Here is a 12,868-nt window from a genome sequence, read left to right on the forward strand (position 1 = left end):
AAGACAGCTAAGGGTGATAGCAAACTAAAAGAGATATACAATGCTGCAAAGATGAGGAGGTTAGAAGATTGGTAACATTTTAGAAGCTTGAGTGCTGAGAAGTGTGAAGTGAAACATTTGACTTCTCCTTCCTACCAACCAAAATAAAGAATAAAATTCTAATGTTGTGCAGGAACAGAAGCGCTCATTGAGTTAATGTGCATGGACTGTTGAATGCTGCAGGGCATGTTGAGAAAAGTGATGGACGACAGGCTTTATGAACAGAGGCACAGTATAAAAAGTAAGGAAAACTATGTTTAAACTTTTAAACAAAAGTTTAGTCTAATTTTTGATTTCATAACTCAATTCAACTTGGGAACTTGAAAACGAAACACATCAAAAACCATGCAGCCATCTGCTGTTTAGTTGCCACAACAAAATTTACGTTAGTGGACGTCCTTCAGTCTTTCCACAGGAACTGCCAAGACCAAACCAACAAATTGAATGAATGATAAACTTCACAGATTGTAGCAGATAGGTTGTACAAAAAACACAAGCAAACAGTGCAGAAAGACTGGTTATTCGTTTTTTTTTTAATTTTGGATTTAAAAAATTCCAGTGTCATCCATATCTCCTATACATTTGCATATCTCCATTCAGAGTTAAGGCCAATGGGTCTTACATGGAAACTGCTTGTTCTTCGTATTGCATCAACATGGAAGACTTGAACAGATGTGAGCAGTGAAAACAGGCCCATTTCTCAAATCCTTCATTACTGTATCAACAGGGCAGGATCAATAGCAGACAAGGAAATGGCATTGGAACATTGATGGTTTGAACAAAAAAGGACAAAACAGGCCACGGTACCTAATGCATGGACATCCACTTTGAAAGTAAGCTGAACCTAAAGTGTGCCAGCAGGCTGCCAACACTGGCTGAGTGGTGTTCTGCTAAAGAACTTAGTACCAAATTTGCACCTGGTGGTCTTGGGACATTATTGCTACTTTACTCCTTACATTAGGGGCAAGTCAGCTTTCAGCTAGCATTCTCACAGCCTGCAGAGAGGGGAATTGCACACTGACGCCCTGAGAAGATTAGCAAGTTGTTTCAAAAGAAAAACCAAAATTTTTTTATCCCAGTTAAATCAAAGCATCATCAAACTGAGATCTACAAATTACATTTAAATCTGCAAGGTGCAAACTCACATATGAGCAGATGTAAGTACACAAGGGTAGCCCCATCTCTGCTTTAAAGTGCCAGCAAGAGACTATCACACTGAAGAGATAACCAGCTTCTGAAAGAGTCACTAATCTAATCAGTTAATAATTCAGAAGTGACTTAATTATCACTACATTTCTTAATTGTAGGAATAGCCAGATATTGGCATCCACTAGATCAAGCCAATTCTCCTTTGGCAGGGGTGCTGTAAGGGGGTGGGTGGGGGCTCTCTACTGCTTTGCACGTGACAGAAATGCTCAATAAATTGGACGATGCTTAACGGATTATAAATCCATCCAGTATTCAGCAAGATTTAAAAAACAAAACTGGGACCAGATTATGAAAGGAAGCCAAAATTATGAATCAAAAACAGATTCATAGCAAAGCAACTGGGTTTCCTATCGATCAAGTCCCAGAAACAGAGACTTAGACTCAATAAAAATAAAACAGATTCAACTCACTGGACTGTGGATCATGACAAGAGTCTTTCTCACAGTCAAGTGAGTCTACAGGGAAAATTGGGTGAAAAAAAAATCAAAACAGATGATTGCATTTTCAATAGATTAGTGTTTTTGTCAAGTTTTCTTTCTCCTTGTAGATCTCAAAGTTCAGTTTCTTAAACAAGCTAACCCAAAAGGTCAACAGGCCCTGCCCATCAGTACTCCACACCTCAACAATAAAAGGTAGTAAAGACCCAGTCACAGGGAGTGGCATTAGTAATGGTGGGCAAGACAAGCTACCAAAAAAAAGAGAAGTTGCACTTCCTATTCACAGGTTATGCAGTCTGCTCTCTCCTTCCTAGCCACACACCCTCAACCTTTGGGTATTCTGTGCTGTTTTAAGAAGGCTAATGTGTGGATTAACCCAAGTGCATGATTTACTAGGAACCAAAATCTGGCTATTAAGATTTACCAGCCTGAGGTTATTGACCCAGAATGTGTAGTGTTGGTGGGGAACTGCACAGCTCTTTCCTTTACCACCCCCCTCCTTACTGTTCAACATGGGCAGTCCTCATTTGCATGAGAAAATAAATTCCACTTTGGAAGAGGAAGATTCTCTTTCAAGATACTGTCTATATCAAATTACAAGTAGGTGGTATACTCTATACACTGACATTAATGTGCATTCTGTAAATTAGCTTCTTTCGAGCTCTTTGGAATTGACACACTGACATGACCAAAGTCAATACCATGCATCTCTATGTATAACAGATACATAGCATGCACAAAACTTAATTTAGTGCCTTTTCTGTATACAGAAACACCAAATAAGCCCAGGGTAAACAACTGCCATTTTAATGTGTCTCAGATGTTCTCAAATGGAATGAGAATTTCTTGTTCAAATAAAATCTGCATTATGAAAGAGCAATTGGGCAAAGAAATACCACTTCAGGGATCTCTGCAGCAGGAGCAGGCTGAAAGTTTGAGGTTTCACCCTTCATTGTTCATCAGTCATTGCCTTGGCTTTGTGCTGTGTTTGCACAAAGAAACTTTACACAAAGCAATGAGTCTTTGGCTGTGGGACAGTTTAAGAGAATCCATTTGGCTTGTTTTTTGCATTTTTTCCCCAAATCCCCTCAGTGCTCATTTGCTGTTGGCCCTGTTATGGCAAGTAGAGTTCCATTTACATGCTGTGTTCAGGGGTTTGCTCACAGCCTCATTTTTGCAAAAGCAATATCATCATATGCACAATGCCCCAACCATTAGGATAGGGGGAAAACAACCAAGGCTGTGCACATCGAGTGACCTGGAACAGTGGCATAGCATAGGGTCTACCTGCTAGGGAGGAACACCTGATTCAAAATGAGGTTAATTTAAAATGAGGTCAGCTGAGCTGTGATTTAAGGACTGGATTCACAGTCAAATTTGAAATGCAGGTGTTAAAATGGGCTTCAGAGCTCTATGGCAAGTGGCAGTTGAAGGGTTAAAGCAATTGCACTTTTAACCAGGAAAACTGCAAAGGTAGGCAAAAGGATGCGGACTCCAGGGATTTAAAAAGAAATCAGGAGACCACAACCCCACCCAGTCTTTGCTTCAAATTCCTGTAGATGTTGACTTGACTGAAATAAGCAGTGGACCAAGTTGTGTGGGTAATCTGGATAAACACTGCAATTTGGGCCCTTGCATCGAATCAGTGGCACACTGTTTTCAAACAGTTGTGTTTATCAGGGTATGTGGAATGCCGTGGGGTTTAGAAGCACGCAACTGCGTGGCTATAGACTAGGCTCACGGGTATGGCCTTTAAATCACGGCTATTGTGTTTTTGGAAACGACTGACACAGGAAGTAATTTTTGCTACACTAATTACTTGCTAGGCTGCTGAACTGGAATCAAATAGGAAGCACATTGTGGCAACCCAGCAATACGAGGGGATGGGGAGGATGGGGGGGGGGGGGGGGGGGGGCTGGGGGGTTTGGAAAATAGAGCTTCTTCCTGCTCAGAATCTTTTCGGTCCCCACGGTGAAGTCTTTGGAGCAACTGGAGCACCAAAACTTGGGAAGTCTTCAGAGCTACTCATGTCTGGAGCCTGGAGGAGATAAAGAATTCAAGTTACTTAGCAATTCAAAAATAAGTTAAACAGAATTTTCCCCAAAGCAAGTTAAATCACCAAATGAATGTAAAACTATAAACACATGTTTATGACCCCAGCCTATGATAATATTGGACAAATCCAATCCCAGTACAAAACCTGGCATGATAAATCTCATTTTAATTTTTCTTTTGCAGTTGTTTACTCACACAGATATTCACAAGTCTGAAGATGTCCCTTAACAGAGCACATGTTCATTACGCAAATGGAAAAACAAAACTAATTGGAAGAGTTAGAAAGATGCTAATACAACATCCAAACAAGACTACAACCTATTCCATATCTTATCCAGTCTTAATCTTGGGACTACTACAGCTACATTTTTCTAAAAAAAAAAATCCTGCTATCAAGGCTGCAGGCATGAACCTCAATTCTGATAGCTTAAAACTCGGTTCTAAAAACTCAGAAGAACTTATCTGCATGATCTCCTAGGTTGAAAGCTCCGCAGATTAGAAGCCATTTCTGCTGACTCCCCCTGAACCGAACTTCATCCATTTAAAATTGAAACAGAGAAACTATTTTACCTTCCGATCTGAACTCTGGATTCTTCAGAATTAAAAAAACTTAAATTTTTTGTTGTGAAGTCAATTCTAAAGCAGTTGCTTTAATATGTTTATTCTGCCTGTCAGAAACCCAACAGTATAAATATTTCATTCATTAAACAAGGGGTTTTCCCCAGACACAATTATAATAATGTGCTTGCTTGTAAGTAACGTATTTAGGTCACTTTCAAATTGACTCTCCTTCTAGGGAAGAAGGACACTTTCACACAGGATGGACGCTCATCCATTCAGTCACGTTCTATAACCTCAACATAATATGATATAGCCCCCAGATTGAGAAGGAGTTCTATTCTGGAGTCTCATTCACAAGTTGATTTACAAGTCAGAACATGCTGGAAAGCAGCTGTTCACAAGTACAGGTGTTCATATGTTGGGTCTTTAAAATTACAAATATGATCCCTTATATGAGTGTAAGTACAAGCATTTCTAAGTTACTCACAAGTTGGGGATTCTCTTGTATACTTTTATCTCACTGTTTTTTAAAAAACCAACATTGATTCATACCCAAATTGGAGATGATTTCTTGGATTGGGCAGATCATCTCTTAAATCTTCAAACTTCTCTACTCTATAGCTGAAAATCCAGCTAGTTTCAAACCTGGCCTAGTTCAAGATGGAAGCTAAGAACATTAAAACAAAACTAGCCTGCCAAACTGAGTGGGAACTGCACAGTGCAGAACACACATATCCAAAGAAACCTTGATTTGGAGATGCCAGTGTTGGACTGGGGTGTACAAAAGTTTAATAAAAAAATCACAACACCAGGTTATAGTCCAACAGGTTTAATTGGAAGCACACTAGCTTTCGGAGTGACGCTCCTTCATCAGGTGATTGACAATCACCTGATGAAGCAGCGTCACTCTGAAAGCTAGTGTGCTTCTAAATTAAACCTGTTGGACTATAACCTGGTGTTGTGTGATTTTTAACCAAAGAAACCAGTTTACTCTTGATAAGAGTCACCCAGGCATATAGTCTGATCACAACATTTGCCTCCAGTGATTATGAGTTTACCAAACATTGAGTACATCACACTACAGGTGGTTAACATGTTAAGATACCAGACACTTGGAAAAAGAGCCAGGTGGAAACCATGATCAAATCAGATTGTTTCTTTAAGTTCACAAAGTGAAATAATGCAAAATATCACTATTGGCAGGAACTAGGCTGAAGAACGATCTAATAATCTTTCTGTTCCAAAATGTATTTCCACTTTCAATCTTAAACTCTCAATTTTAATATATAAAATGTTTGTGTTTCAGCACATCCCGCCAACCCCCACCCAGATGGTTTGGTTGTTGGAGGTGGACTGCACCTTGCCCTCGGTCTAGGAGCTAGAGCTGCCTTGGGATCAAGGTTTAATATATACACACACCTGAAAGCTTCTGTTCCAGTATACCAGTAACTATACACAAGCTGTCACGTAAGCTGAAAGTAGTCCAGTCCTCCTAGATAAAACAAGACAGTGAAGCATGAAGGCTCCTTACCTTTTCTGTGCTACTGGTCCATGGTGCATCTCTCACCACAAAGCCCTTGGAGGTGGTTTTTGGTTCATCCACACGTGATGTTGGTTTCATATATGCCTGCATAGCCTCATTTTCCACAACATCTGACATCTAAAAAAGATAGGAGAGAGATGGATCAAGAAATAGGAGGTGGACTATGTTATTCAGCCCATCAAGCCTGCTTTAATATTCAAAAAGATCACCATTTGCTTGATTGTGGCCTCAACTCTACAACTTCCTTGTCAAATCCAGAATCTACCTAAAATCAGCCCGGAATATATTCAACTAGCTGACCCCGTTGTTCTGTGGAAAATTTTCGAAAGACTAATGACCCTCAAGAAATTACTCCTATCCACCTTGGCATCTATAAGGATGCACAGGGTGGCATAGCAACTCAGGTGGTTAACACTAGTGCCTCACAGCCAGGGGCATGGGTTCGCTCCAGCCTCAAGTGTGGAGTTTGCATATTCTACCAGTGTTTGCGTGGGTTTCCTCCCACAGTACAAAGATGAGCAGGTTAGGTGGACTGACCATGCTAATAACTGCCCATAGTGTTCAGGGATGTGCAAACTAGGTTGGTCAACCATAGGAAACGCAGGCTTACAGGAATGGGGTGGCTCAAAAGGGGAAAGTGACAAAAAATATTAGAGAAGCAAAGAGGAATATTGCTTCTTTGGATAGGAACAGGAATCCTCAAGTCTTCCATAGGTCACATAAATAGCAAGAGTATGAGGAGAATTGGGGGTGATTAGGGCATGGCTGAAGTATTAAAAACAAATTCTTCATATTTGTCTTTACCATGGAGCCATGAGGAAACTGGTCATTAGAAGGAGCTCAAAACTGACAAGGAATAAGTGTTTGATAGACTACTGGTACTCAAGAGATTGACAAGACACCAGAACTGGACGAGACATATCCAGTGAAGGGTGCAGGCCATGACCACACAGTCTTTTCTAGACTCTAGGTGTCAGAAAATTAAAAACAGGAAAATTGCAAACATCACCCCTGTTCAAACAAGGATGCAAGGAAAAGCCCAGCAAATACAGTCCCGTCAGTTTAACTTTCATGATGCCGAAGCTTCAAGAAACAAATTACTCAGGATAGTCACCTGGAAAAAATTAGCAAGAACCTGCATAGATTTTGAGGGGGTGAAAATAAAGTTTAAGTTACTGTCTAATTTTTCTTTGACTTTTTTGTCGGCTGTTCAATGAGAAAATCTTTATTGATGTGGTGTACATGGACTGCCAGAAGGCATGCAATACAGTGCCACATAATAGACTTGTAAGAAGAGTTACACTCATGGAATAGAAGGGATAATAACAACACTGGTACAAAATTAATTAATGGATTCAAAACAGAGTAATGCTTAATAATTATTTTCCAAGCTGGATGAAGGTTTGCAGTGTAGTGCCCAGGGGTAGTATCTGAACTCTCACCTTCGGAGAAAGATTAAGGAACTGAATCTTAGTACTCAGGGGATGATTTCAAAGTTTGTGGGTGATACTAAACTTGAAAGCATTGTAAACTGTAAAGAGGATAGCGTAGACCAAAAAAAGTGAGTTCGAGAGAGAACAGGTTAATCAGATTTGATTAGATTAATTAGATTCCCTACAGTTGGCCTTTCAGCCCAACAAGTCCACACCGACCCTCCGAGAGTAACCTGCCCAGACTCATTCCCCTACTCCCTACTAATGCACCTATCACTATGGGCAATTTAGCATGGCCAATTCACCTGACCTGCACATCTTTGGACTGTGGGAGAAAACCTGAGCACCCAGAGGAAACCCACACAGACACAGGGAGAATGTGCAGACTCCATGCAGCCAGTCGTGAAAATGTATAGCACACTGCCTGCAGAACTGGGGGTCAAGCTCAATAGAATCATGCAGTTCCAATCTGCACGTCTAACAATAAAAAGTTTGCATTTATATAATGCCTTTAATGCAATAAAATATTTTAAAGATATTTCACAGGAATTTTAGCAGTCAAAATTTGACACCAAGTCATATAAAAGGAGATAAAAATTACCAAAAGCATTATCAAAGAAGCAGATTTTAAAGAACATCTTGAGAGAAGAAAGAGAAGGGAGGGTTTAGGAAGAAATGCTGAAGCTCAGGAATTTGACAGTTGAAAGTACTTCCATCAACAAGGCACTACCATCAGGAAAGCACTGGAGGTGTGGAGAATTCCCTCAAATGAAACGTGGTGTCAGTACCATAAAGTCACTAGAAGGTCTGCTGCTAAACTGGGGTGCACTGTTACATATTGGCTGAGCAGCAACACTTAAATTGATACTTACGTATTCCTCTTCCAAGTTCAGGAGATGATCAATAGCCTCATCCACATTGTCAGGCAGACCAGTCACAGTGACACAGTCAAGATCTTCTGCCCCAGATGGAGGAAAACGAATGTCAACCTGCACACAACAGAAAAGGTGAATTACCTGTATTTAAGTGGCGTCTGTGAAGACATCAGATAAGTTGTGATACACCTCACTGGTATTTAAGTTAAAAAAAAATCCAAAGAAACAATAATCATTCAAGATAAAACAAAATTGCTGGAAATATTCAGAAGGTCTTTTTCTCTCTCAGATTCCAACAGCATTAATATTTCACGTCAACTGTCTTTTGACAGAGCTGGACACATCAGGGCTGTAACACAAAGTAAGTAGTCAAGAAATGGTAGAGGAAGAACGAATCAAAAAAAAAAGGGACGATCTGGGACAGGATAGAGAAAAAAAGAGATCGAGTGACGATAGAAATAGTGATGCATGATGAAAGGGCTGATAATGGGACAAGTAATAAAAAGGATGGTCGAGAGAAGGTATACATTTGTAAAGCAGAATCTTCACCTATTTAAATAAAGGGCAGAGGTAATTATCTGAAATTAAACGAATGTTACAGCCTTCCTTATTGACTTCAGATGTGAAATAGGTGATGTCCCTTATGTTCATGTTAAGCTTCATGCGAGTAGGATAGGAGGCAGAGTAAGGTGAAGAATTAGTGCACCCCAGCATGGCTAATACTTGCGGACTGAAAGATATTAGAGCAGGGGGTGTGGTGCTGGCAAAGCACAGCAGATCAAGTAGCATCAGAGCAGCATTGATGTTTTGGGCATAAGCCCTTCATCAGAACAATTTTATTTTCATTGATTGTCCTGCTCCTCGGATGCTACCTGACCTGCTGTGCTTTTCTAACACCACACTCTTCAGATCTCCAGCATTTGCAGTCCTCACTTTCTCTTCCCGGATAGAAGTGTTCTGCAAAGGGGTCACCCTCCAATCTGTGTTTGGTCTCTTCAATGTGAAGCTGACTCCACTGTGAGCAGCAGATACAATATTCTAAACTAAAAGAAATGACTGGCTGATTCACATGGAAGGTGTGTTGGGGTGCTTGGAAAAAGAAATTAGGAAATAGGCACAGGAATAGTTTTTCACGAGTTTGTGGCGAAAAGGTTTGGGTTGGGGTTCACGTGGCTGAGGCAACAGACAGTGGTGTGGATGGTACAGTCCCTTCAGAACATGGAAAGTGGACAGGAAGGGAAGCCGAGTGACAGTGGCACCACACCAGAGGAGGTTAATTGTGGAATCTGTTGAATGTGGAAGCTGATGTGATAGAAGGTGAAAGATAGGCTTTTACAAGGAGGGATCAAAGTTTTGAGTTCAGGCTCTTCAGAGAAATTGCTTCAGCAGTATGGGTCTATGCCATCATATCTCGCTCCCATTCTTCCTCATACTGCCAAAACTCTTCATTCCTGAATGACACCCTACACTTGTCTCCAGATTTCATATTAATATCTGTTCTTACAGGTTATGCCATTCCATGGCACGGGAGAATATACTTCTCTGGCAATCCTTGCTCAAAAAGGAAGAGCCACAGTTTGCTTTCAGGATTAACCTCACTGAAATCTCGTCATTGCTTAACTGTTCCAAGTTGAGTAATGGTCAATTTATTTGACCTGACCAGGATTGGAAAATTAGGATTGAATTTACTTACAAGCTCTGGTTAACGTATTTAAGGATGATTAAGGAGCATTTAAGGATGATTAACCGCACCAACGCATCAAGGGCATTGCTCAGAGATATCGCATTTGTTTTCTGTTCCAGTTTTCCTGACAGTTGGTGAATTTGCCCAGAGTTGGAAGCATAAAAATGCACACCACATCTTTTCTGATTTTATTCATAGTTTACCAGTTGATTTTGGTCTCCTGTTGAATCATAGAATACAAGCAGCTCACCTTGAAGTCCTCCATAATCTTTCGAATGGCTTTTCCACGAGCACCAATAATACGGGCGTGGACTTTGTGGTTAAGAGTAATGTCTTCAGATATCATTTCCTCCAGCTCAGACACTATTTTCATGATGGCTTCCTTGGCAGATTCTGTATTTTTCTCATACCCAGTGATAGTTATTTGATCCTAAAAACATAAGCAGGAAGTGGTCATAAGTGATAGATCAAACATCCTCACACACTGTAACAAATCTGTTCTATTGACAGATATCATCACTTTTCTCTTCATCCAGCAACACTGACATGACTGTAACAAGGTGCCCTCACTCCAGACAGTGGGCCACAGTGCCCACCCATTTGACAACATTGAGGAACGTTGTCAACTCCGTGATGTTGGGGAAACTAGGTACAGACCGAGTGGCCACTTTATTGAACCCTCTGCAAAAATGAGGGAGTTCGCAGTTGTCTGCCACTTCACAGTGTTGCCACGCCAACATCTGTCTAGAACTTGCTGCAGTGCTCCAGCAAAGTTCAGTGCAAGGTGGCAGAGCAAAACCTCATTTGCCACTTGGGATCTCTGCAACCACCTGGACTCAATATGGAGTCCAACGACTTTAGGGCTCAAGCACCTTCTCCCATATTCTTCCAGTCCCTATACCAGGCCTGGTCACATGGGCTGCTACCACACAATCCATTGTCAGCTACAAATAGTTCCCATTACCAGCTATTCATTCTCCCAAACTGACCTTTACCTACTCATCTGTCCAACTGTTCTTCTGCCTTTCATTTACTCCTCCCTCCTCCACCAACCTCACCTTGCACAAACCCCCAACCTTCTCCTAGCTACCATTGGTTCTGATGGGTCACTGGACCCAAAACGTGATATTCTGATTTCACTCCACACATGCTGGAAAGCTTGTTGAGTTTAAGTGTCACTATTTTTGAGATAAGAATCTCTGAAGTCGGGGTTAAAACTATAGTGCATCTTAAAAAGTATGTATGTTCATACTCCAATGAGATGTGCTTACATTTTGCTAGCAATTCCAACAGATTAATGTGTTTGTTTAGAGAACATTTTTAAAAATTATGCGATGAGGTTAGTCATAATTTAGATCATAAAACAGCAATTTCTGTTTTTGTTTCTGTTTCTGAATTCCAGCATCTGCAGTTTTTCTTCCTCTTGACACTTGTCCCCCTGACCCTGCCAATGTTAAGAGTTAGTGCCATGCCCCTACTAACATTATGTTAACATTACAATGAATTAACAGTACAGATATAGGTCATTTGGCCCAACTGGGATGTTGCTCCTGGCTGGAGCACACAGAACTAGGGTGTCACAATCTCGGGAATAAAAAGGAGCTAGCCATTCAAGTCTGAGATTAGGAGAAATTTCTTCTGAAAAAGGGCTTTGAATCTTTGGAACCATCTACCCCAAAAAGATTGAGAATGCTCAGATGAGGAGCATTCTCAGATTGGTACTTCTTGATACAAAGTCCAGTCTTCCCTAAAGGATGGGAATTGGGTCCCAGAATTTTGGGGTCATGGGTTCAGAGGAAACATGTAGTTCCTGGTCTCAGGCCTTCTGTGCCTGCACCCTGCTCATCATATGGGCCACACCCCACTACACATTCTCAGCGAAGGGTCACACAGTGGGAAAACCTTTGAGAACATTTACATGGAGGGCAAGAAGAGGCATGGATTGCTTGAAAAGGAGGAGCTGCCATGATTGCATTGAATGACAGAAGAATCTGCCTCCATTAGCTCTTCCATGTGTTAACCAATCTTTGCCAGTACACGTTTGGAGCATTTCTCCTCTCAACTTACATTTCTCTCTATTCTCTTCCTACACACTTGTCAAGCTTACCTTCACATGTATAAATACTCAACCCTTCAGGTCACCATCTTTTCGTAGCTGTTCTTATTCAGGAGATGGCGAAATTCCATTTTGCAGGTTTAGCAGTTTATCACCCTGCACGATTGAGGATGGTGCCTAGCAAGCATCACTTACTGTTCAAAGCTGGATCTCTTCCATACTAAACAGACAAATCTATTTGACTGCCCAGGGATATTTGCGATTTTGCTTTTGAAAAGCAATATGAAATACAACATAGCCCATGTAATTAAAGTAATCAGATACCTGACTGGAAACTCACCAGGAGGCCAGAGATAGCATCCTTGTGGTCTAAGAACCATCTGCCATTACTTAATTATCTGCCTGAGAGCGCCAGAGGCATAGCACCACATCCAAATTGTGTCAGGGTCTGAGAGAAAAGGGGTCCATACCTGATTTTCATCATTCTTGTCAGGAAATTGCACATTGACATCATGATCCATGCGAATCTGAGTAATAACTGCACCTTTTCTGCCAATGATTTTTGGGTGATAACGTGGATCCACAGAGATTGTCAACTTGAAGCTTCTCAGAGCCTGAGGAGGTGGGAGGTGTGAATAAGTCATTATTCGACAACTGTTTGTAGTGTTCACAATCTTAAAAAAAGTTCTGTCAAGCGTGACAATTACTGGAAATGCATTCCAATAAACTTAAAATGAACCCAAAATCAGTTTTGAGCTGGCTCTTTTCTAGTCTGAGTTGATGACTAGCAATGCAAAAAGGTATCAAACCGTCATTCAGTCCAGTGTTTATGTTTCCAAATACACCTGATTCAGTAAATCATGAATAACACCACAATTAAACTCTAAATATTCAACTTCACTCCACGTACAGCAATGACAATAGAAATGGAGCAAGAGAGAATGTAAGATAAAAGGTCATGACCCTGTGTGTGACC

The 12,868-nt window shown here is 40.9% G+C and overlaps 1 protein-coding gene across 1 annotated transcript in view; it reads right to left on the reverse strand.

Annotated features, from left to right (window-relative positions):
- Positions 1–551: 551 nt before the first annotated feature.
- Positions 552–12,868, reverse strand: part of hdlbpa (high density lipoprotein binding protein a) — a 79,597-nt gene continuing 67,280 nt past the window's right edge. The window contains exons 24-28 of the mRNA XM_060835009.1: positions 12,363–12,506; positions 10,087–10,266; positions 8,150–8,266; positions 5,833–5,961; positions 552–3,723 (exon numbers count right to left, since the gene is read on the reverse strand). Of these exons, the coding sequence (XP_060690992.1) occupies positions 3,634–3,723; positions 5,833–5,961; positions 8,150–8,266; positions 10,087–10,266; positions 12,363–12,506 (660 nt within the window). The 3' untranslated portion in view covers positions 552–3,633. The remainder of the gene's footprint in view (positions 3,724–5,832; positions 5,962–8,149; positions 8,267–10,086; positions 10,267–12,362; positions 12,507–12,868) is intronic.

Source organism: Hemiscyllium ocellatum, chromosome 13, assembly GCF_020745735.1.
Source record: "Hemiscyllium ocellatum isolate sHemOce1 chromosome 13, sHemOce1.pat.X.cur, whole genome shotgun sequence".
Classification (NCBI taxonomy): domain Eukaryota; kingdom Metazoa; phylum Chordata; class Chondrichthyes; order Orectolobiformes; family Hemiscylliidae; genus Hemiscyllium; species Hemiscyllium ocellatum.